This window comes from Sus scrofa, chromosome 6 (assembly GCF_000003025.6).
Source record: "Sus scrofa isolate TJ Tabasco breed Duroc chromosome 6, Sscrofa11.1, whole genome shotgun sequence".
NCBI classification, from domain to species: Eukaryota; Metazoa; Chordata; class Mammalia; order Artiodactyla; family Suidae; genus Sus; species Sus scrofa.
Genome location: NC_010448.4, coordinates 108,094,622 through 108,118,130, shown reverse-complemented (window position 1 = coordinate 108,118,130; position 23,509 = coordinate 108,094,622). Strand labels below are relative to the sequence as shown.

The following is a 23,509-nucleotide window of genomic DNA, read 5'->3' as shown; positions in this document are numbered from 1 at the left end:
CCACTGTCTCACACAGACCTAACTCCCAAGGGGTCTCTGGAACTAGCAGAGACAAGCTCCAGCTATTTCCAGAACAATAAGCAAATGTCCAATATTTCATATTGTTGCTAAGATGCAGGATACCTGCAGGGGACTTCAGCGAGCAAACACAATCACCTTTTCACTAATTTCAGCAAATTCATCTTGGAATGGAAAAAAGAAGCCTCAAACCCTATTTCTTCCCTGTGCCCCATCCTGGTTCAAAGAAACCTAAGAAGGGTTTGCTTCTCTTGGAAAAGCAAAGGGTTTCCCTGGGACACATTCCCTGGGACTGAAATACTTTGAGCGCAGGCACAACTTCTCAGGAGGAATTCACGGCGTGTTCGCGACAAGTTCAGGCTCACACGCGCCGCTCTGCCGCTGGCCGGACCCACTGCTCCACTTTTCGCCCCGCCTAGCCTTGCCTGGCGTGGGAGAGAGCGTCTCTGGGTCCGGATTGGGTTCCTGGAAGTCCGTGCTCTCCTTGTAATGGGAGGTTTTGGTGCCGCTTTTCAATGGGCGCCCTTAAGCCCTAAATCCAGAGACCCACTGCCTGAGCATGGTGCCTCTGCTTTGGCTCTGTGAATGCCTGGCTCGTGCACACACGTGTGAACACACACACTCCCCGGAGACCATCCCTCTTCCGCGTACCCTTGTAGTTTGGAATTCGCGCCAGAAGCCCTGGGATCCGGCGGGGCGCGGGAAAGTGGGAACGACCCGTGTCCCGCAGCACAGAGCCGGCCGGGAGGGACGCGAGATAAGGCGCGCGCGGCGGCGTCCAGGTTACTCACCGGGACCTCTGCAGCTGTTCAAAGGCGCTGGTGCTGCCTCCCTGGCCCGGCTGCTCCAGAGAGCAATAGTTCTGCGAAGTCTGCCTGGAGAAGGCGATGGGCAGGATTCCCTGAGTGAACGAGTTGAGGCGGCCTCGACTGCCGCTCCCACTCCCGGGAGTCCCGGAGCCCAAGAAGGCGGCCGCCGGCACCTGCACGCTGGTAAAGGCATCGTCCTCCTCCAACTCCTCCTGCCCGGCGCCCCCGGGCCCGTTGGGCAGCTGCGGCTGAACGCAGGCGGCGAGAAGCGCGGGCCGGGGCAGCTGCAGTTGCTCTCCCGACGCCCGGCCCGCGCCCAGGGAGCTCGCGAACCCTCGGGACGCCCCAGGGCCGAGCGCGGTCGCGTAGCCGCCAGGGACCAGGGGCGGCAGCGGCGACGGCGGCGGGAGGTAGGGGCCGGATCCAGCTGCCAATGCCGCCGCTGTGCCCGCCACTGCAAGCGCGCTGCAGCCGCCCCGCTCGGCGGCGGCGAGCAGACTGAGCCGAGTCCTCGCGCCGCAGGCGCTGCCGGCTCCGGGCTTGACCCCACCGCTCTCCTCGCTGCCAGCCCACTCCTCATCTTGCAGCGGCGGCCGTCCGTCTAAAGAGATATTGGTGAGGAAGGAGAGGGCAGCCTGGCGGCGCCGAGGGTCCATGCGTGGCTTCCTGGGGGGGTCGGGCGGCGGCTGCCGCGGCTGGGCCGGCGCGGCGGCCGCGGGCTGGGGCGGCTGCGGCGGCGGCTGCGGCAATCTGCTGGTGCCCGTGGCGTCGGTGCCGGCGCTGCTGCTGCTGCTGCTGCTGCCGCTGCTGCGGACGGCCGTGCCGGCGGTGGCGGCCGTGGTGGCGGCAGTCGCCGCCATTGTGTCCGTCTGTGGCGATATTTCCGCGATGCCCCGAGAAGCGAGCGGCGCCCGAGTGCTAAGCGGCGGGCGCGAGCGCCGGTGACCCGGGCTGGGCAGGGCGCGGGGCGCGGGCGGCGTGCGCGGCGGCCCGGCCCCCCAGCGGGCGGGCCATGCTCACCCCTCGGTGCTCCGGCGCGGGGCGCCGCCGCCCCGGCCCACGCGCGCGGCTCGCTGGCTCGCTGGCTCCCTGGCCGTCTGCCCGCCCGCGAGCAGCCTGAGCATTCGGTCCCAGGCCTTCCCCGCCCGCGAGGTCTCCGGCTCACGGGCCCCAGTGTCCGTATTTATAGGTGCGCGCGCCCCGCGCTCGCGCTCCGAAGAGCTCTTTGCAAAAACAGTATCACGTGTGGGGAATGAAACCTGGGAGGAAAACAAAGCCGCAGGCGGCGGCCGCAGAGACAGGCGGCAGAAGGCGGGGGCCGGAGGAGGAGGAAAAAGAGAAGGAGGAAGGGAAAGCCAAGAGGGTGGCGGGGCGGGGGTCGGAAGGGCGGTCAAGGTAGTCGGAGCTTCCTGCGGGGAGAATTGGTGGCTCCCAGGGCGCGCGCCCAGGTAAGGGTGGCGAGCACGTTTCCCCGCCCCTCTTGGATTGGGAATTGGGGGCGCGAGCAGAACCCCTTGAGTCACTGCGTGAGGATGTGGGCCCCGGAGGGTTGAGGGTCTGAAGAACAATTAATTGGAGCGACTCAGAGATTTGGCCCTCGAGCTTGTTTACTGTATTCCGCGCTGCAGTTGGGCCCAGAGAAATAGTCTTTGTTAATAGTTATGCGGGTAGGGCAGTGTAACTATGTGGACAGTCCCACCTTAAAGCTGTTGGTAACTGTTGAGTTTGTGTCTCATTCATTCTCAGACTGAAGATGCAGTCCCTGATACAAATGCACACCCCGGGATGCATAAGAGCCCAGGCGCACGAACGTCATCCATGTGGCCAGACCAACTGACACCATTTGATGGTGCTGTCACTTCTCATCTCTTTCTTAGCAAAGGCTCACATAAATTTCTACTTTGGCCCAGAAACGTACTCCGTTTTCCATGAAGACCAAGGTAAGCTAAGATGGCCTCACACCCTTTTCCACTTGTCATCTTTTTCTTCCATATAAACTGGAAACAATAGGCACAGTTACTTTCTGTCATTTATTTCATAAACATCCGCTTGGCACCTACCATACCTTCTATTAATATGGGTACCTGTCCAAGGACGTGATGAGCCTTCCAGAGCTGCAACGCTAGATCTGGGAGGACTCACAGTATATTGTACCCCAGCCTCACCCCAACAAATGCCTGTCCTGGAGTGGGAGCGGGAGGGTAGGTTACCATGAGCCATCTGAAAACACGTTCAGATTCTCCTATTTGGTTTGGGTGACCTACCAAACGCAATAGAAACAATTGTCACACTGCTTGAGTTCTGTGATGTCTAAGAAACCTCTCCTCTACACTTTTCTGAGGGAGAGACAATATGGTTAAGATCAAGGGATTAATTTAATTAAAGGTTTAAATTTAGCCTTGGAGCTAATAGGTAACTTTGCATTGAAATTCCACTCCATTTCAAGTTTAGGAAAGTAAACTGAGTAATGTAGAGCAAATACACCCTTCCAGAGACAGGCATCCAGCTCAGAGGATGAGATACGGGTGTGTTCAGGTTACAATTGCTTAGGACAAGCATGACACATGACCCTTTACATGAACAATTGTTCATTTTTTTATTTTATGCCATTTTTAGACCTTTTGAAAGGTGGAACCCAGTGTCTATTTATAGCAGCCTTACTGCAGCTAAGTGACCAGCTCTGTGTTATTTCATTAGGATTTTAATTACTCTGTTTAACTGCTTGAAACTTCCAAGCTGCTTTATTATAGCTAACTTAATTTACCTGACCACTGCTCTGGTTGTCCTAGCAGGCAGTGTTAAATAAAACACCAGCTCTGCATGTGTAACAGAAAAAATGATTTTTTTAATTATAAAAATGATACATGTTAATTACAGAACATTTAGAGAGTAAGATAAGCAAAGAGAAGGGGGGGGAGCATCATTAACAATCTCATCTCCTATGGAAATAACTATTACAATTTTGGTGTCTGTCCTGTGTGTATTTTTAAACAAAAGTGAAAGCGGTCTGTTTGTGTCTTGTGATTTTTGCTGCTGTGTTATGATTATCTTTCCTTTTAGGATATTCTTCTACAGCATCATTTTAGTGACTGCACAGTGTTCGATTTGATGGAGAATCTAATTATTAAGCCTGTGCCCTATATTGAACATTTAGGTTGTTTCCTCTTTTGCTGTTATAAAGAGTAGTGATGACATCCTTTGTTTGTCTAAATCTTGCTACCATCCAATATTAGTCTATCAGGTTAAATAGATGCTGGGGCAAAGGACATATGTTTTTAAGGCTTTCTATCCAGAAAAGTTGTTCTAGTTTGCTTCGTCACTCTTGCTAGCATTGGATATTAAAATTTTTATCAATATTCATTTCCTTGCCCATTTGATGCAACCCTTAGGCTATTTTTAGGGTGAAGTATGCAAACTAATTTCAAATATTTATTAAAACATCAAACAAGAATTAATATCGATTTAACCTCCAAACTGTTCCTGTAATCTTTTTATGGAGATCAGAAGAGATACAATTTACTGTTCACCTAATATGTGCTAGCCACAGAATATTTCTAATTCTTATGACAACTCTCCAATGGGGGATGTGAGAGAGATTATCATCAACAGAGTACAGATGAGGCTCAGAAAAATTAAACCATTTACCCAAGTTCACCAGCTCCTAACGTGGCTGGGCCAGTATGCAGATCTGACTCCAAGACCCATCCATATTCTCACGCCCTCTGCTGGTGAGGATGTTTTATGGGGGGGAGGGGCCTGTCTCCATAATTAATCTCACATTCATATTTGAGAGTCAGCTATAATGGAAATAAAACAGGCTTTGGGGGAAGGGGATCTGAATTTCAAGAGTAAGTCTCTTAACTTCTCCAAGCCAGTTTCCTCTGGGTTATTCTGAGGTACAAATGAGGTTGCTTGAGAAACATTTTATAAACTTGAACGTACTTTAAAAAATGTCTGTTATTGGGAGTTCCCGTTGTGGCCAGTGGATTAAGAACCCAATATACTGTCTGTGAGGATATGGGTTCGATCCCTGGCTTTGCTCAGCGGGTTTAGGATTCAGCATTGCCGCAAGCTGGGGCGTAGGTCGTAGATGCGGCTTGAGTCCAGTATTGCTGTGGTTGTAGGGTTGCCTGGCAGCTATAGCTCCTATTCACCCCTAGCCCAGGAACTTCTTGCTACACAAGCTTCTTGCACTATCTTCCTACAAAGAGGATAAGAAGAAATGTAACCTTTAGCCCTTGTGCCCTTGACACTGAAAGTCATGAAAACCAAACCTCAGGACACATTTAAGTAAAATTATAAGGCAGACTTTGATTAAGTGATTGAAGGAGCAATCTGATTGGGACTAATCATAGTCAAGGTGATTATGGTGTGAAAAGGGAGCTTTTTATTTGAGGGTAGGTGTCAGGCAAGAGCCAGGATTTAAGATGACCTGGGGAATGAGGGAAGCAAGGAAGGACCGTTTAGGAAAAGGAAATTCTGCAAATTCCTCATGGACTGCAGACGTAGAGGACTAAAGCTTGAAGTGTAATTTTTACTGGTTTGCCAAGGTTTGGTTTTTTTTTTTTCCATTTACTTTCATTTTACTTGCCTCTTCCAAGCACCCATTCTGAAAACTGTAATTGCATGCACAAACTGTTTTGATGGACACATATGGGAGTCAACTTAAAAAAAAAAGAAAAAGAACTTGCAAGTAATCACTGACCCTTAAAACAATAATTTAGTAGACTTAGAAGTCTGAAAATCAGCTTAGAGATGACAGTGGCTATCACTCATAGCAGAAGCCATCTGACCTAAGTGTCAGTAACAAAGGGTTTTGATGCCAGCTTAGGCCCTTATAAGCTTATGACCTTGGGGACTCATGCTTGGGAAAAGTACAAAAGTTTTGTATTGGGTGCCTGATCTGTAAAGATAGGTTTAGTAATATTTTACCCTGCAGAGAAGTGAGGTTTAGAGATAGTATAATGATGTAAGGAGCGGAGTATCTGAAGTAGGTAGCTATTATTAGAAAAATGCAAAATATAGAAGGTGAACCTAAAAAGTCCAGGATGTTTTAGGTTCTAGGTTTTTGTAGTTTTCACTACTCCTGCCAGGCAGGTTGGAATATGAGAAGCTTCAGATGTCAGCTCCAGTTCAGAATAGATTATTTTAGTGCATGTTCCCTAAAAATGCAGGCTGCTGCCTGCTTTTTATAGGCATAAAATATAGGCATAGTGCTGGTGAGAAACCTGCTACTTTCCTTAATCGAATGAAAGTTAGATTTTTCCAAGACTAGAAATGGAGACTGTCCAAGAAGCAGTCGTTAATGCCCCAACTGTTCTCCTTGAAATTCACCTTCTCCATGAGGACTCTTGATCACTTCTGTTGTTCTGGGAAAAGGGGAGCGAAATTGATGGGGGGGGGTTACTGTTTCCCCCTCCACAGTTTGGCATAGATATTTTAATGTCCTTCTGTAATTTCTCCGGGATATCTGAGACTGGATACAACATTTAGATAAGGCTTGACTACCAGCTCAGGATATTAAATGGAGAAATTCAGGTAATAGATAGCCACATTTAGCAGCTAATAGCATGTACCTGACTTGTCATATGCATCTCAAGATTTCCTAAATGCCAATCCCATGCTAGGTTCTGGCTTAGGTTCTGAGAGTACCGAAGAGAACAGGATATGATCGTCTTCTGGAGCCCTCAAGCTAATAGCAGAAAAAGTCATGGCAAAATTGTCTCTAAAATACATCACATCTTTTTAAAGAGAGAGAGAGAAAGCTAAATGCACAGGGTTCAACCCACCTCCAGCACACCTCCCAGAGCAGGGGCTATTTCAACCTTAGCCCCCAGCACCACCCATCTGGGACCCTCTCCTCTCCCTACACGGCGGAAGCTGCCCAGGGGAAATGGAGTTTCTGACACTTGCCATGGTGCCATCCTCCGAGTCTCCTTTTCCAGTCTGAGAACCTGCCCATCCCTAAGTGATTGGTGCCAGCATCCCCTGATACTGTTCAACCAGAGGCCCAAACAGGAGCCTTTTGTCTGCAGACCCTTTACCTTATGTGGAGGAAAGAAGAAGAAGGATATTTTACCACAGTAACTGCCTAGCATGATGTAGGGCCTTCAGACTATGATAACTTGTATGAGAAGCTGAGAAAAAATAGGCAATAGAACATGGCCACAGGACTGCATGAACAGTCACGTAAGCATGTGCTACTAATTTATCAAGGACAACAGCTCAAGGCAAGAATGGATTTCGATAGCTGTCAGTCTAGGGAGACATGTGCCAGGTACCCTTCACAGTGTTTTTCTAGTCGATATCCAAAACAACAGTGCAAATGCCTTTACCCTTCAAATTTCCTCTGATCTGCCAGAATTCTCCCTTGCGTGCAGCCCAGCCAATTGTGAAGGAGGAGGGCTTGCCATTCATAATGAACGGTCCCTTCACAAGCCCTCTATGAGAGGGGTGCAGCCAGCAGGCCCAGGTTTGGGTTTTCAGATTCCCAGCTCTCCCACTAATGTGTAACCTCTGGGCTTCAGCTTCTTCGGCTCAAGGCTGGAGCAAACCCTGTCTATCTCGCACAGTTATTGTGCAGATTAGAGCCAAGACACTTACAGACTGCCTTGCGAGTGTCTAACACATAGCGGGTGCTTGTGAATGGTGGGTGTGAATTTCATTATACAAGGAACCCCAGGGAAGCATGCTGATCAGGTGAGCCATGGACTTCTCAGTCCAAGGCCAAAGGCATTAACTGCCCCAGAAGAAAGCCGGCATCAGAACTGTGTTAAGAAAATACATTTCATGGAGTTCCCACTGTGGAACAATGGGATTGGTGGCGACTTTGGAGTGCTGGGACACAGGTTCTATACCTGGCCTGGCACAGTGGGTTAAGGATCCTGCCATGGCTCTGGTCCCTGACCTGGTGACTCCATATATTGCAAGGTGGCCAAAAACAAAACAAAACAAAACAAAACAAAAAAAAACCCAAAAAACCCACCATTTCAGGTACGTTGATGAGATGTCCTCAGTCTTCTAAAAGGGAATTGTTCATGGCCCCTAATGCCCCCCAAAATCCAATTGCAGAATTTTTATGATATTGGCATTTTAAAGAAAATCAATGCATTTTCCTCATTGTATTGCTTTTATACTTGAATTTTAGCAAAATTTTATTGCTCCAAAATTCACTTGGTTTTATTTTTTGGAAATTATACCAGTGTGTATGAATAACCAGCTCACGTCCCATGAGGAAAGCACTTCTTATGTTTAGGAGGTAGCTTCTGAACATGCAACTTGCCTGTGGCTGCAGGCACTGGTTCCAGATGAAGGCTCCTCTAAACTGTGCCCACATCAACAGGCCTAGAAGGCTCCATATCTCCCAGTAGGAAAGCATTATTTCATAAGGTTTGCATGTGTTCAGGTCCCTCTCACATCAGAGTGGAATGAATGTGGCCAGATTATGGGGGAAAACATCACCACTTTGCCTGCCACTGGGAAATTCAGCTGCTAATCACTGGTCCATGGTAACCATCCCTCTTAGATGGGCAAACGACATGAAGAGAGAGCTCACAGAAACTGAAATGCAAATGCTTACCAGTTACTTGAAAGGAGAACTAAGAGTGATGGACACATGTACTGCTGGGGTAGATTGGAACAACTTTTCTGGAAAGTCATTTGACAAAGATATCAAGAGCCTTAAAAAGTTCGTGATTGAGGAGTTCCTGTCGTGGTGCAGTGGAAACGAATCCAACTAGAAACCACGAGGTTGTAGGTTCGATCCCTGGCCTCTATCAGTGGGTTAAGGATCTGGAGTTGCTGTGAGCTGCGGTGTATGTTGCAGACATGGCTCAGGTCCTGCGTTGCTGTGACTGTGGTATAGCTGGCAGCTATAGATCCGATTTGACCCCTAGCCTGGGAACCTCCGTGTGCCTTGGGTTCAGCCCTAAAAAAGACAAAAGACAAAAAAAAAAAAAAAAAAAAAAAAAAAGTTCAGGATTGAGAGCAGCATGGGTTTGGGAGTCAGACTGGCCAGATTAAATTTTGGCCCTGCTAACATGGCTTGGAGTGTGTGGAGCCTGTTGCCCTTCGTGCTTCAGTTTTGCCATCTGTGAAATGGGAATGATAGTATCTACCTCATAGCATTGTTAGGAGGATTCAGTGCAGTAAAAGTTCAGGCGTGGTACAGGGTAAGCGCTCAAGAAATGTAGTTACTGTCTGTAATAATCCCAAGGAGCTCTTGAGAGACAAGATCAAACATTTATGCATAAAAATATTCAGTGTAGCATTGTTTAAAATAAGGAAAACTTGCAAAAAGAAACCCTAAATGTGGAGCAATGGAAAAACTAAATTACGGTTTACTCAAACAATGGGATATTGTGCTTCTATTTTTCAAGAAGTTTTCTTTACTGAGCCTTTTCTTTTTTTCTTTTTCTTTTTTTTTTTTTTTTTTTTGCTTTTCAGGGCTGCACTCACGGCATATGGAGGTTCCCAGGCCAGGGGTCAAATCAGAGCTATAGCTGCCAGCCACAGCCACAGCCACAGCAACGCCAGATCCAAGCCACGTCTGTGAACTACACCACAGCTCACGGCAACACTAGATCCTTAACCCACTGAGCAAGGCCAGGGATTGAACCTGCAACCTCATGGTTACTAGCTGGATTTGTTTCCACGGTGCCACACTGGGAACTCTACCAAGCTTTCTTAATGACATGAAAAGTGTTCTCTTAAACAAGGCTTACGAAATGAAGCAGAGTAGAAACTAGATGGATCACAGTACCTCAACTTTGTGAAAAAAAAATGAATGGATTTGTTTTAAATACTAATAGATGCCTGAAGACTTCATGTGACCAGAGGTTGAATCACTGGTTAGGACAGAAGGGTTATGGTGATTTTTATTTCCTTCTTTTTGCTTATGTAAGTAGAAATAAGTGTGTGGTCGTTACAGAAACTGTTTCCCAGTTAATACTTTTAAAAACATTTAAAAATGCATAGAAATAAAGCTTGGAAGAAAATATGCCCAAGTGTTAAATGGTGGAATTATTGGGGGCATTTTTCAATTTCTTTAGAAATATTAGGAAGCAACAAGCCCTCTGTGTCACAGATGGGTAGGAGGTGGTTAGTTAGAGAGAAGAAAGTGCATTTTAATAAGAAAACCAAGTCTAAGCAAAGGTGCAAAGACAGGGATCAGAAGAGAAAGGACTTTTTGTGGGGTTGGCAATGCAGAGACCTCCAGAACAGCAACATTAAAAGGACTGTAGGGAGTTCCCACTGTGGCTCAGCAGTAACGAACCCGACTAGTATCCATGAGGACCCAACTAGTATCCATGGGGACGTGGGTTCAATCCCTGGCCTCGCTCAGCGGGTTAAGGATCCGGCATTGCCATGAGCTGTGGTGTAGGTCACATATACAGCTCGGATCTGGCGTGGCAGTGGCTGTGGTGTAGGCAGACAGCTTCAGCTCCAGTTCAACCCTTAGTCTGGGAACTTCCATGTACCACAGGTGTGGCTGTAAAATGCAAAAAACAAACAAAAAACTTAAAAAAAAAAGACTGTAGCAGTGAATAATGGGAAATAACTCTGAAAAACAATATTTAGGGGCAGATCACGAGGGGCCCTGAATCTAAAGAAAGGAATTTGAACTTCTGGGAACTAGAGGGCCGTAGGTGATTTTTAGACAAGATGTGACACGTGTGTTGAAAGCCACACTGAAGGAGTTTTAATTTGGCAAATGTGCACATGGGGTTGAACAGAGTCTTAATGGGGGAGAGGGTATTTTCTTCATTCTTCCATTTCTGTATTTCTTCATTCAGCATGCATCGACCTCCTGCTTTATGCCTTGCTGTCTGCAGGGCACCCGGTAAAGCAAGGTCCTAGGCTTCAAAGAGTTAACAGTCAGCAGAGAAAACAGGGGAAAGAGAGCAAAGGGAACAAGGGAGGGGTACCTTTTATGTGCAAACACTTGAAGTGGTCATTTCTACCTACTAGTTTGATTGAATTCTCACCACAGCCCAGCTGTTTATCCTGTTTGATATACAAAGAAACAGGCCAGAGTTGCTGTTGAGGCTCAGTGGGTTAAGAACCTGACTATCCATGAGGATGTAGGTTCCATCCCTGGCCTCACTCCTGGGTTAAGGCTCTGGCATTGCCACAAGCTGTGTCATGGGTCAAAGATGTGGGTTGGGTCTGACATTGCTGTGGCTGTGGCGTAGGTCTGCAGCTGCAGCTCCAATTTGACCCCTGGCTTCGGAGCTTCCATATGCTGCCAGTGTAGCCCTAAAAAAAAAAAAAAAAAAAAAAAAAAAGGAGTTCCCGTCGTGGCACAGTGGTTAACTCCATAAAACATAGAACTTGATCAAGAAATACTTTTTAATATCAGATCAATCATTTATCCCTTAACATGCCATTTTTATTGCATTTTAAATTGACATATAGTTGACATACAATATTATCTTAGTTTCCAGTGTACAACATAGTAGTTTGACATTTAAAATCATGGAAATTGGAGTTCCCATCATGGCTCGAATCCATGGCTAGTGGTTAACAAATCCAACTAGGAACCATGAGGTTGCGGGTTCGGTCCCTGCCCTTGCTCAGTGGGTTAACAATCCGGCGTTGCCGTGAGCTGTGGTGTAGGTCGCAGACTTGGCTTGGATCCCGCGTTGCTGTGGCTCTGGCGTAGGCCCGGCGGCTACAGCTCCAATGTGACCCCTATCCTGGGAACCTCCATGTGCCGAGGGAGCGGCCCAAAGAAATAGCAAAAAGACAAAAAAAAAAAAAAAAAAAAAAAAAAAATCAAAGAAAGAAAGAAACAGAGGCTTAAAAAAGTTAAGCATGAGGTCATGCTTGCGGTCACACAGCTAATCCCTGGATAATTCCTTCTGTAACATTTTAGGGTGAATATCTGCATCCCATGAAAGGACCGAATCATAGGGGTCAGAGAGGCCCCACAGAGGTGATATTTGAACTTGAACTCTTGTGTACATGTGAGATAGGGCACTTCAGGCCATGTAAAGGCATGGGGATAATGATGTTAGGACTCTATTACAGCAGTTTGGGCCTGAGGCGGTTAACACTTGGAATTGGCAGTGAGAATGGAAAAGAAGGGTCAAGGGCAAGAGGCTTTGAGGAGAAACTGGCTTCCAGATTTCCAGCCTGGGGGGCAGCTGTAATTCCTGAAAGAACCAAAAGTGTCCTGGGGTCAGGGGAGAACAGATGAGAGGGTAAGACACTGGCTACGTTGTGGCACGAGTTCCTGTCTGACGCCATCACACTGTAAGTGGCCAGTGGAGAAAGAAGGTCTCCTTTTTCTAACTCATGACTTAATCAGATGCAAAGAGAAGTAGCGGTCACAACCCTCCTTACATGGTGACTGGCTGAGGACACTGGTCTCTGGAGCCCCCTACACTGGCCATAATCATGCACTCCGTTTGACCTTTGAGACACAGTTCAGGGCTGAGGCAGCATCCTGGCTCCCTTTCGTGAGGTAACGGAGAGAAACCACTCCAGGACCAGGCTCATTCCAGCCATTTTCTAGGACCCCTTTTATTGCAGGTGACAGAAACCCAAGTCAAAGCAGCTTAAGGAGAATTGATCTGAGGCTATAGTCAGGTCTCAAGGAACACACAGAAACAGGAATGTGTCGGGAGCCCGCACACATGGAGAACCGCGGATGTGAAAGCCTGGCGGCCTGCCTTTTCTTGCCCCCTAACCTTCTCCAGTGCCTGGTTCAGGCTCCATCACCTTCACCTTCCTCTGCAGGTTCTGTTCCTCTAGTCCATTGGGCAGGAAACGCAGCCCCTGGAAGAGTCCCACCTTTGTAACCTACAGAGCCTGGAGCCTTTAGGTTTCCATTTCAAATTTTCAAAGAAACATTGATTGACAGAGCTTGTGTGGAGCAGGCCCTGGACCTCTCATCTTTCTTTCTTTTTTTTTTTTTAACCTGTTTAGGGCTGTACCTGCAGCATATGGAGGTTCCAGGCTAGGGGTGGAATGGGAGCTGCAGCTGCTGCCACCACAGCTCACAGAAACGTCGGATCTTTAACCCACTGAATGAGGCCAAGGATTGAACCTGCATTCTCGTGGATCCTGAGCCATGACAGGAACTCTCTGGACCTCTCATCTTGACTAAAAGGCATGCATGCAGATGGATGGGTGATTCTTCGCAGAAGAAGGGAAGTGCCAGAAGATGAAAACAGAAAGGTTTTGGAGTTACCGTCGTGGCGCAGCAGAAACGAATCCTACTAGGAACCATGAGGTTTTGGGTTTGATCCCTGGCCTTGCTCAGTGGATTGAGGATCTGGCGTTACCATGAGCTGTGGTGTAGGTACCAGACGCAGCTCAGATCTGGCGTTGCTGTGGCTGTGGCATAGGCTGGTGGCTACAGCTCTGATTAGACCCCTAGCCTGGAAACCTCCATATGCCGCAGGTGTGGCCCTAGAAAAGATTAAACAAACAAACAAAAAAAGGAGACACACTCTCTACCTTGGAGGTTACTATTGTCAAGATTAAAGAGGAGAAAAAGACATTAATTATACCCAGACTTCCTACCAAGTGCTCCTGAAGACAAGAAAGAGGAGACTAACAGCCTGAGGGGTCTGTTGATGAAGCTGGAACCGGGACATTTATTTGCAGTGTTCTTTTTAGCATAAAAATGTGTGAGCTGTGAGGATTTAGCCCAAGATAAAGTTGACATTTCAGATCAGTAAAGAAGAGATAAATTATTTAGCTGGTGATCTTGGGATTGACTGGGTTGCCAGTTGGGAAAAAAATAGATCCCTCACAGTTTACACCAGATTACATTTCTGATGGAAGAAAGATTTAAATGCACAGAATGAAGTCATAAAAATATTAAGAAAAGAGCTAAAGACCTTAGCAAAAGAACTCAGAACATGTACTCAGAGTTTGCCTCATTCAGTACTGTATCTCCAACACTTAAAGCCGTGCTTGGTGTAGAGTCAGAACTTAATAAATTTTTTGTGGAATGAATTAATGAGAGAATATTTTGAAAATCACCTCAGATAGGAGGAAAGCCTTCTAAATATGACATAAAACCCAGAAGCTATAAAAGCAAAGGTAAATCATATATATATATATATATATACACACACACACACAATATATATATATGTATATGTGATTTATATAAAACAAATGACTATATGGGGTGGGATTGGGGGTGGGTAAGAGGAGGGAACCAAACTAACCAAAAGACAATCATACTGGAGGGAAGTATTTGCAGTCTACATCACAAAAGGGACGCTTCCGTAATATTTAAAGAAATCCTAAATCTTTTTTTTTTTTTTTTTTTTTTTTTTTTGGTGTTTTTAGGGCTGCACCCATGGCATATGGAAGTTCCTAGGCTAGGGGTTGAATTGTAGCCGTAGCTGCTGGCCTATGCCACAGCCATGGTGACAACAGATCTGAGCCACGTTTGCTACCTACCCCACAGCTCATGGCAACACCGGATCCTTAACCACTGAGCGAGGCCAGGGATCAAACCCGCAACCTCATGGTTACTAGTCGGATTCATTTCTGCTGCACCATGACAGGAACTCCAAGAAATCCTAAATATTGACAAGAAAAGAAGCTAACATCCTAGTAGAACCATGGACAAATGATATGAAGGAACAGTTCCCAGAATAAGAAATACAAATGAGTCTTGAACATTAAAAAGAAACCTCAACCTCCTTCATAATTTAGGAAAAGCAAATAAAAAAATAAAAACTCCAATGAGAGACAAGTTTTCACCTACCAGACTGGCCAAGGTCAGAAAGTTTGAGAACACATTATTGTCTATTGCGCATTTCTAAGGGATCAGGAAACAGATGCTCTGGTGCCGTGTAGATGGTGAGAGTTCTTCAGAGGACAAGTGGACCACACAGTATGCCCTGTGGCCCACTTCTAGGAATTGGTCCTACAGATACACTTACACATGTGCCAATGAAGACTGTTCAGGCTTATATTTGTTGTCACGTTGTTTGTACTGGGAAAGTATTGGAAATAACCATTGTAGGGCTGGTTAAAATTCTGGCACATCCCTATAGTGAAAAATTGTTGTTAAAAGAATGAAGTAACATTATGAATATTTATGAAAGGGTCTCCAAGATGTAGCTTATCTGAAAAAAAGCAAGTTGCAGGGCAGTGTGTATTTTATGCTCATTATATTTAAAAAAAACCCCAACAACCCACATACATAGGTACTTGTACTATGTGCAGATGCGTCCCAGGAATCTGGGAATGATGGTTGGTCTCTTGAAAAGTGAAGCCAGGTGGTTGGAAAACAGAAAGATAAATTTTCTTTTTTTTTCGTCTTTTGTCTTTTTAGGGCCGTACCCGCGGCATATGGAAGTTCCCAGGCTATGGATGGAATCGGAGCCTGTATCTGCTGGCCTACACCACAGCCACAGCAATTCCAGATCCAAGCCGCATCTGCAACGTACACCACAGGTCATGGCAATGCCAGATCCTTAACCCACTGAGTGAGGCCAGGGATCAAACCCAAAACCTCATGGTTCCTAGTCGGGTTCATTAACCTCCCGAGAAGGATGAATTTTCATTCAAAACTCCTTTATATCTTTCAAGGTTTGCTTCATGAACATGTATGACCTCTTCAAATAGTAAATTAAGAACAGTGTACGTTAATTTAGTATTCTGCTCCATGGTACATCCACAATTGATTTAATGTAAAAATAATGTTTTAAATTCCTTACCTTACAGTAATTAACTTTCCCTCCCATATCTTTGAGTGAAATTAAAATTCTAGAAAGACACAGCGCATTTATCCTGGGACTTTGTCTCCTGGGCACAATAGCAAGTATCTCCTTTCTGAAGAGAACAGCTTTGCAGAGTGTTTGGCACATCAAGTAGCTGCCCTAGAAATGCGATTTCCTGTCTCTGTGGGAACAGAATTGTTCTGGGAGAGGGGCCGGAGGGAACCTTCACTCCACTGGCAAGGCCAAGAAGCTGACGGGTGTCTTACGTCCTGAGCAGGGCCTTGGGAGACATGAAATCCAAGGTCATAGGGGTTCACATTCTTCAGCCCAGTCCAGTATTGGCACATAGTAAGTCCTCAAAAAAATACGTTTTTGGAATGAATGAACATACAAAGAGTTACAGATCTGGCCTGAGGGAGTGACAAATGCTTTTGGGACGCTTTGGGGAAGTCCCATAAATAGATGACATTTAACCTGGGGTTTTTAGATGGAATCCCTCACCTAGAGGACAAGGGGGAAAAAGTTCATGTGGAGAGACCAGCTTATCTTTGGGTATAAGAGTGGAGGGAGAGGGGCTCACAGAGCATCTATGCACCCCTGCCTGGGGCAGCCGTCAGATGTGGTCAGATACCGCTGGGGCCTCATGTGTGTTGGCGGCCACCTGACAAAATTAAATCGTAAAGGTCCAGGAGCTATTGACAGAAAAGAAAATAACCAGGTCACATACACTTGGTCCCCAATGAGGGTTTGGGAAGGAAGGACTTCAAGTGGAACCCGCCCCTCCAAAGACCGACTGTGAGATGTGAGTGGAGCCAAGCTCAAAGACTCAGATCCAGTGCCTCATTCTTTTTTTTTTTTTTTGTCTTTTGTCTTTTTAGGGCCACACTTGAGGCACATAGAGGTTCCCAGGCTAGGTGTCCAATCAGAGCTGTAGCCAGCCGTCCTATGCCACAGCCACAGCAAGGCCAGATCCTAGCCTTGCCTGTGACCTACACCACAGCTCATGGCAACACCAGATCCTTAACCCACTGAGCAAGGCCAGGGATTGAACCCCTAACCTCATGGTTCCTAGTTGGATTTGCTTCCACTGCGCCATGATGGGAACTCTCAGTGCCTCATTCTTAAACTGCCCCCTTCATTGTATCATCTCTAAGTAAGAGCCACAGATAGAGGGCCACTGTTGTCGTCACTTATCCAGAATCCAAAATGCTTTGAAAATCTGAAGGTGATTTTTAAATTTTGTCATCAAAACCTGCCTTGAGCTGATCTGAAGCTATACTTAGACTTAATTCATCCCCCTCTATGTCTGTTTATATGCTCTGCTATCGAAATATGTGTGCTTGTTAAGATGCTGCCCTAGGCCTCACTGAGGGGTTATATAACATGTTGTAGGTGCACCATAGTGCTTTTATAAAATCTGGAAAATTCTCAGTTCTGAAACACATGTGGCCACAAGAGTTCCACATGAGGATTTGTGGTCTAACGTAATCAACCAATACACATAAATTTTAAAAATAAAAGTAATATTATGCCCTGGGTGGGAAAGAAGAAATAAAAATAGAAATTTACAAAAATAGAATGTATGCATCAATATATAAATTCTGAGGCAGGACTGCACCAGAAGGCTTAACTCAGGGTCAGGGGTGGTGGACGTAGGTCCCTCCTGTGGGGTGTAAGTTCCCCAAAAGTAGCCTCTTGTTGCATGTGGCGATTCAAAGGCAACTGATAAAGTTGTGTATACTTTTTTTGGAACTCAAATGCTAGGAGTGACATTGCCGTGATTTTCCAAAGTAATGAATAACTCTAGGTAAATTTCCAAATAGAAAAAAAAAACAACAAAAAAACAATCTCAGGGTTCACTGGTGGCTCAGTAGGTTAAGGATCCGGTGTTGTGTGTGTGTGTGTGTGTGTGTGTGTGTGTGTGTGTGTGTGTGTGTGTGTGTATGACTGGGTCAATATGCTGTACAGCAGAAATGGACACAACGATGTATAAGTGTGCATTAACAATGGCATTAAGCACATTAAGCACTTTGGCATGGGTTTGATCTCAGGCCTGGGAACTTGCACATGCCTTAGACATGGCAATAATAATAATAATAATAAATACAGTCTCCCTCAATTTACTCAAAGTTGCATTCCTGGGAAATCTGGTGCATGTAGAAACCATGCAAGATGACTCTGTGTTCATTTGTAGAATGTAATTAGGTTTTAGGCCTAGATGATTCTAATGAGGTTTTTTGCTTACAAGATGTTTTAATGAGACATTTGGCAGTGATTCAGGATGCGGGACAGTTCTTTGTTGTGGGTGACTCCCTCACACATGGCAGGCACCTCTCGACCCTGGCCCCACATGTTAACTATCAGTAGTGTCCCCCAGACAGATCTTTCTGACAACCAGAAATGTCCCTCACATTTCCAAAACCGCTAGGGTGGTAACCTCGGGAGGGGACCCCACTCACGCCCAGCTGAGTGGAGAAGCCAGCAGGGACTGGCGGTGGAGTCGCAGGGCACACTTGGTCCAGCTGGGGAATCCCAAAGTCAAGTCTAGACTGAGCAGTTTGGATTTGAAGAACCTTATTTTTCCCAGAACTTAAGGCTCAGGGAAACACACTGGCATCAGTCATCTAAGTTGTTCATCAGAGGTGCCAGAGTAGGGCTATGGCTCTCCAATCGGCCCACCTGTAGGAGGTTTTGGCCTCGGGCATCATTCTTCTCTGCCTGTGAGATGGCCCCTTCTCCAGTAGGGTGATGGGCCACATGGTACTTCGCCCAGGTTGGGGCGTGCCAGGCAGCCCATGCTGTGTGCCTTCCTATAAGAGTCTATGCAAGTCCCAGTGTGTCTTAGTGGTTAGGAGTTGAACACAGCAGCATATTCACAATAGCCAAAAGGTGGAGGCAACCTAAGTGTCCTTCCATGGGTGGATGGACAAAAAAATGTGGTGTATCCATGTGATGGAATGTTATTCAACCTTAGAAAGCAAGGAGATTATGACACAGGCTATAACGTGGATGCACCTTGAAGACATGCTAAGTGAAATACGCCAGCACAAAAAGACAGTTACGCCAGGTCTGATTCACCTGTCTTGAGTAGTCAAATTCAGAGAGACAGAAAGTAGAATGGTGGTTGCCAGGGGCTGCAGGAGAGGGGAATGGGGAGCTTTTGTGTAATGGATACGCATTTCGGTTTTGCAAGATGAAAAGAGATGGATAGTGGTGACAGCTGCACAAGAGTGTGAATGTGCTTAATGCCATTGTTAATGCACATTTATACATCGTTGTGTCCATTTCTGCCGTGCAGCATATTGACCCAGTCATACACACACACACACACACACACACACACACACACAATTATTTTTCTCAAACTATCTTCTATCATGTTCAATTCCAAGAGATTGGATATAGTTCCTTGTGCTGTACGGTAGGACCTCATTGCGTATCCATTCTACATGTAATTGTACTGCATACTTAAACGTGGTTAAGGTGGTAGTTTTTATGTTATGTGTGTTTTAGCACAAGAAAAAGTTAAAGAGCAGGAGTTCCCGTCGTGGAGCAGTGGTTAACGAATCCGACTAGGAACCATGAGGATGCGGGTTCGGTCCCTGCCCTTGCTTAGTGGGTTAACGATCCAGCGTTGCCGTGAGCTGTGGTGTAGGTTGCAGACACGGCTCGGATCCCGCGTTGCTGTGGTTCTGGCGTAGACCAGTGGCTACAGCTCCGATTCGACCCCTAGCCTGGGAACCTCCATATGCCGAGGGAGCGGCCCAAGAAATAGCAAAAAGACAAAAAAAAAAAAAAAAAAAAAAAAAAAAGAAAAAGTTAAAGAGCAAAGGCACTGATGGAAAGACTAGGAATCAAGTATGGGCTCGGCTGTTTTCCAGGCTGTTGTGGATCTTGGCCAAGTTAACCTTTCTGGGTCTTAGTCTCCCCATCTGTGAAACAGGGATAATGATTGAACTCTCTTTGGGGTGGGGTTGGGGGGGCATTACACACAATCGTGTGTGTAACTCATGGACATGCTGTCCCTTCCCAGGAAGGGTGATTATTATGGGCACGCAGACCTCACTTATTCATGGCTCAGGAAAGCAATCTTTCCCCCTTAGACTCCCGTAGAAGCATTTGGGGCATTTGGCCTAACCGCAAGGTTAGATGGACACTAACAAAGAAGAATAACTTGGGAGTTCCCTGGTGGCTCAGCAGGTTAAGAATCCAGTGTTGTCACTATGGCTCTGGTTACAGCCATGGTGCAGGTTGGATCCCAGGCCCGGAACTTCCGAATACCTTGGGCATGGCCAAAAAAAAAAAAAAGGAGAAGAATGACTGGGGACCCAGGGTGGTGGCTATATAATCTTCCTGGGTCTTGCTGCTTGGGGGTCAGCATCCTCCCCTCCCACAGAAAACCATCCTTGACAGGACACTAGGCAACTTCGCTGTGTCTTCCTAAATGATCCCCCCCAGAGGAACACTCCTTAAATGTAAAACCTCCACTATTCCTATTTAGACTCTCAGGGAGAGTTGATAATTGTTGACAACAACAGGAGTTCATTTTCTTTTGTTTTGAATAAACAATAATTTGATTGGAAAATGCTTCCCGGTGCAGTAATTAATGACCAGCTGGAGCTGATAAGGCTGGAGGGAAAGCAAAAAGCACTTAACCCAGCTAGTCATTAGTTCCCAGGAGATTTTAGACCTAGAGGGTAATCCCTGCTGGTATAACTCTGAAATTGGTAGGAAGGAAAAGAGGGGAAAAGAAAAAAAAAAAACCTAAGTAATTTCTTTTTATGCAATGAAAAGTTTAAAAATGGAGCGTTGTGTTGCCATAGATACCATTTCTGGCTCTGGGCTGTCCTCCACGCCTGCATCCAGCCTCACAGCAATTAGAAACGGTTTTCAGCGGGGCAGCTGAGCCTCTCAAGTACCTATAATGAATATCTGCAGCTCCAGGCTCCCGTGGAACTCCTCAAGCCTTCACTTGTCGCTGTAATTTCCTTGGGAAGTGTTTCTAATTACACATTTCTTGCCGTCTGCTCCAGGTCATGTCTTCTTGTATACAATATACGAATTGCATAAAACCACAAAATAGTGAGGGGACCCTGGAGTGGTCCAAATTGCTATGTAGTTGTTTTTAACTTAGTAGTTAAGCATTACTGGGTGTAATAGGGCATCATTTGCATGAGCAAGTATAAAGTTAAAGGAACAGCCTGTGCCTCATTCTTTATAAATCTCCATAGAGGTCAGACCTACCTTTGCAAGACATTTATATAATAACAGAATTTCCAACTCCAATGCATAGATTGTTTATTTCAACTATGATAGCAGACTCTTTGTGAAGAGGAACTTAAATCTTTTGTATTGTCTCCTGGGACCTGCCTTTTAGAGAATTTCTGGCAGTTCAGTTTCCTGGAGGTGGACTGTCTTAGTTTAGGTAATTCTTTAAGATGTAAGGCAAAATTCACCCAATATTCTTAGAGAAAACTGAAGTCAAGTTAAATCTAAACTCCAGATGCTGCTGTATGGATGTTAAATTTTCTTCAGAGTTGAGTAAATTGGAGGATTCTTTAGCTCTTGAAGAAGGGTGGGATTAGAGTTCCCATTGTGGCTCAGCAGGTTAAGAACCTGACATAGTGTCTGTGAGGATGCCAGTTCAATCCCTGGCCTTGCTCAGTGTGTTGCTGCAAAATGCAGTGTAGGTCACAGATATGGCTTGGATCTGGTGTTGCTGTGGTTGTGTAGGCTGGCTCCTAGCCTAGGAACTTCCATATGCTGCCGGTGTGGCTATAAAAGGAAAAAGAAAAAAAAAGTGGGTTTTCTTGGCCTGGGGGGTCCACTCCTAAGAGGAGGGGCCTAAGTCCACCATCCTCTCTACCCTGCCTTGTGGGAGATTGAGCATCTGCAGGACCCAAAGGTACTGACTGTTGGACCATCTTGGTGGGGCTGAGGAGTTGTGCTCAGCTGAGCTCCCAGGCAATGCCCACTTGGGAAGGGCTGGTTCTGGCCCTGGCTTGCAGCTGATGCTGATGCAAGAACATGTTCTGACCCTGTTCCCTAAGGAGTTTCAGCAGAAAGTGGCAGCCACGGCAAGAGATGGCATTTGCTCCAGCCTTCCTCTGCCCCCTGGCTCCTCCTCCTAATCTCTAAATGTTGAGGCCTAGGGCTTCATCCAGGACCTCTTTTCTCTGTCTGCACTCAGTTTCTAAATGATCACTTCCAATGACAAGGCCCTACATCAGTACCATGTGTAGCACATTGTGTTTTGTAGCATTGGCCACAACATCTCCATCCGCTATACTCTTCTACAATGTGGTCTTTGCTCTTTCCATGGAGAGAAGGGATCTTATTCATCACTCTTCCCATCCCACCTTGAATCTAGGCAGGCTGTAACTCTCTAATAGCCCAGAAAATGAGGTGGAAACAAAACTGCATGACTTCCAAGGCTAGGGAAGATGATGCCGCCTCCACCTTATTCAGTGGTATACTCACTTTTGGAGCCCTGAACTACCGTGTAAATAGTCCACCCGCCCATGGCATCAGGGCTGCCATGCTGTAAGGAAGCCCAAGCTGCTTGGGGAGGCCCCTCCAAGTGTGCCAGTTGACACCCCCTGCTGAGGCCCCAGTGAATAGCCAGCCTCAACTGCCAGATTTGTGAGTAAAGATGCTTCCAGGTGACTGCAGCCCCAGCTATCATGTTGCCTCCAGCCCTGAGTCTTCCAAGCTGAGGCTCAGAAATTGTGGAGTAGAGACTAAACATTCCTGCTGTGCCTTGCCCTAAATTTCTAACCCACAAATGGATGGGTAAATGAGGAGTTCCCATTGTGGTGCAGCAGAAACGAATCTGACTAGGAACCATGAGGTTGCGGGTTCGATCCCTGGCCTCGCTCAGTGGGTTAAGGATCCGGCATTGCCGTGAGCTGTGGTGTAGGTTGCAGATGCGACTTGTGATCCTGAGTTGCTGTGGCCGTGCGGCAGCTGTAGCTCTGATTAGACCCCTAGCCTGGGAATCCCATATGCCGCGGGTGCTGCCCTAAAAAAGACAAAAAAAAAAAAAAAAAAAAAAAAAGTTGATGGGTAAATGTGATAGCTTTAGGCTTAGGTTTAAGCTAAGTTTTGGGGTCTTTTTTTTTTTTTTTTTTTTTGCTTTTTAGGGCTGCACTCGCGGCATGTGGAGGTTCCCAGGCTAGGGGTGGAATCAGAGCTACAGCTGCCAGCCTACACCAGAGCCACAGCAACATCATATCTGAGCCGCATCTGCAAACTACACCACAGCTCGTGGCAACTCCAGGGCCTTAACCCACTGAGCGAGACCAGGGACTGAACCCGCAACCTCATGGTTCCTAGTCAGGTTTGTTTCTGCTGCGCCACGACGGGAACTCCTGGGGTCATTTCTTATACAGCAGTTGTGTTTGGAACACCATCTATGTGCCATGGATTCCCAGGTTTACATCTTCAGCTTAGGCTTCTCTCTGAGCTCTAGACTCACATATCCCACTGTGTCTTTAGCTTTTCCACTTGGATGTCAATCAGCCTTCTCATAGAACATGCCTCAGATCCAACTATTGACCTACCCTGCCCTGTGAAGTTGCCCTTCTCTCAGCTGCCCTCATCTCAATAGATGATGCCATTACTTCCCCAAAACCTACTTGCTCAGGCTAAAAGTCTAGACATAGTTACTCCTCTCTTTCTCGTCCAACTCCCACCAATCCATCAGCAAATCCCATCAGCTCTACCTTCAAAACATTTCCCAAATAGGATTACTTCTCCTCTACTCTCCTGGTATAACCCTAACCCAAACCGTACCACCTCTGTCCTGGATTGTTGCTGCATAGCCTCCTATCTGGTCTTCCTGCTTCCATTTTTGGCCTGTAGTCTCTCCACCCGCCCCTTTATTAAGTCTCCAGAAGCCACAATAATCATCTCAAGATATAAATTCAACAGGAGCTTCAACTCCGCTGTGCTCACTCATCTGGCTGTTGACCAGGAATCTAGGTG

The 23,509-nt window shown here is 46.4% G+C and overlaps 1 protein-coding gene and 1 long non-coding RNA gene across 8 annotated transcripts in view; one reads left to right on the top strand and one right to left on the bottom strand.

Moving 5' to 3' along the window:
• The window catches only part of CABLES1 (Cdk5 and Abl enzyme substrate 1), a 112,489-nt gene extending 110,702 nt beyond the window's left edge, over positions 1-1,787 (bottom strand). The window contains exon 1 of the mRNA XM_021097743.1: positions 810-1,787. Coding sequence (XP_020953402.1) covers positions 810-1,687 — 878 coding nt within the window. The 5' untranslated portion in view covers positions 1,688-1,787. The remainder of the gene's footprint in view (positions 1-809) is intronic.
• Positions 888-23,509, top strand: part of LOC106510679 — a 97,854-nt gene continuing 75,232 nt past the window's right edge. For 5 of the 7 annotated variants that reach the window (XR_002345446.1, XR_001309345.2, XR_002345441.1 and 2 more), the window contains exons 1-2: positions 1,304-1,442; positions 2,574-2,767. This is a non-coding gene — a long non-coding RNA (uncharacterized LOC106510679). Of the gene's footprint in view, positions 1,011-1,303; positions 1,443-2,023; positions 2,276-2,573; positions 2,768-23,509 lie in introns of those variants that run through there. The other 2 variants (XR_002345445.1, XR_002345444.1) reach the window with 2 other exon arrangements.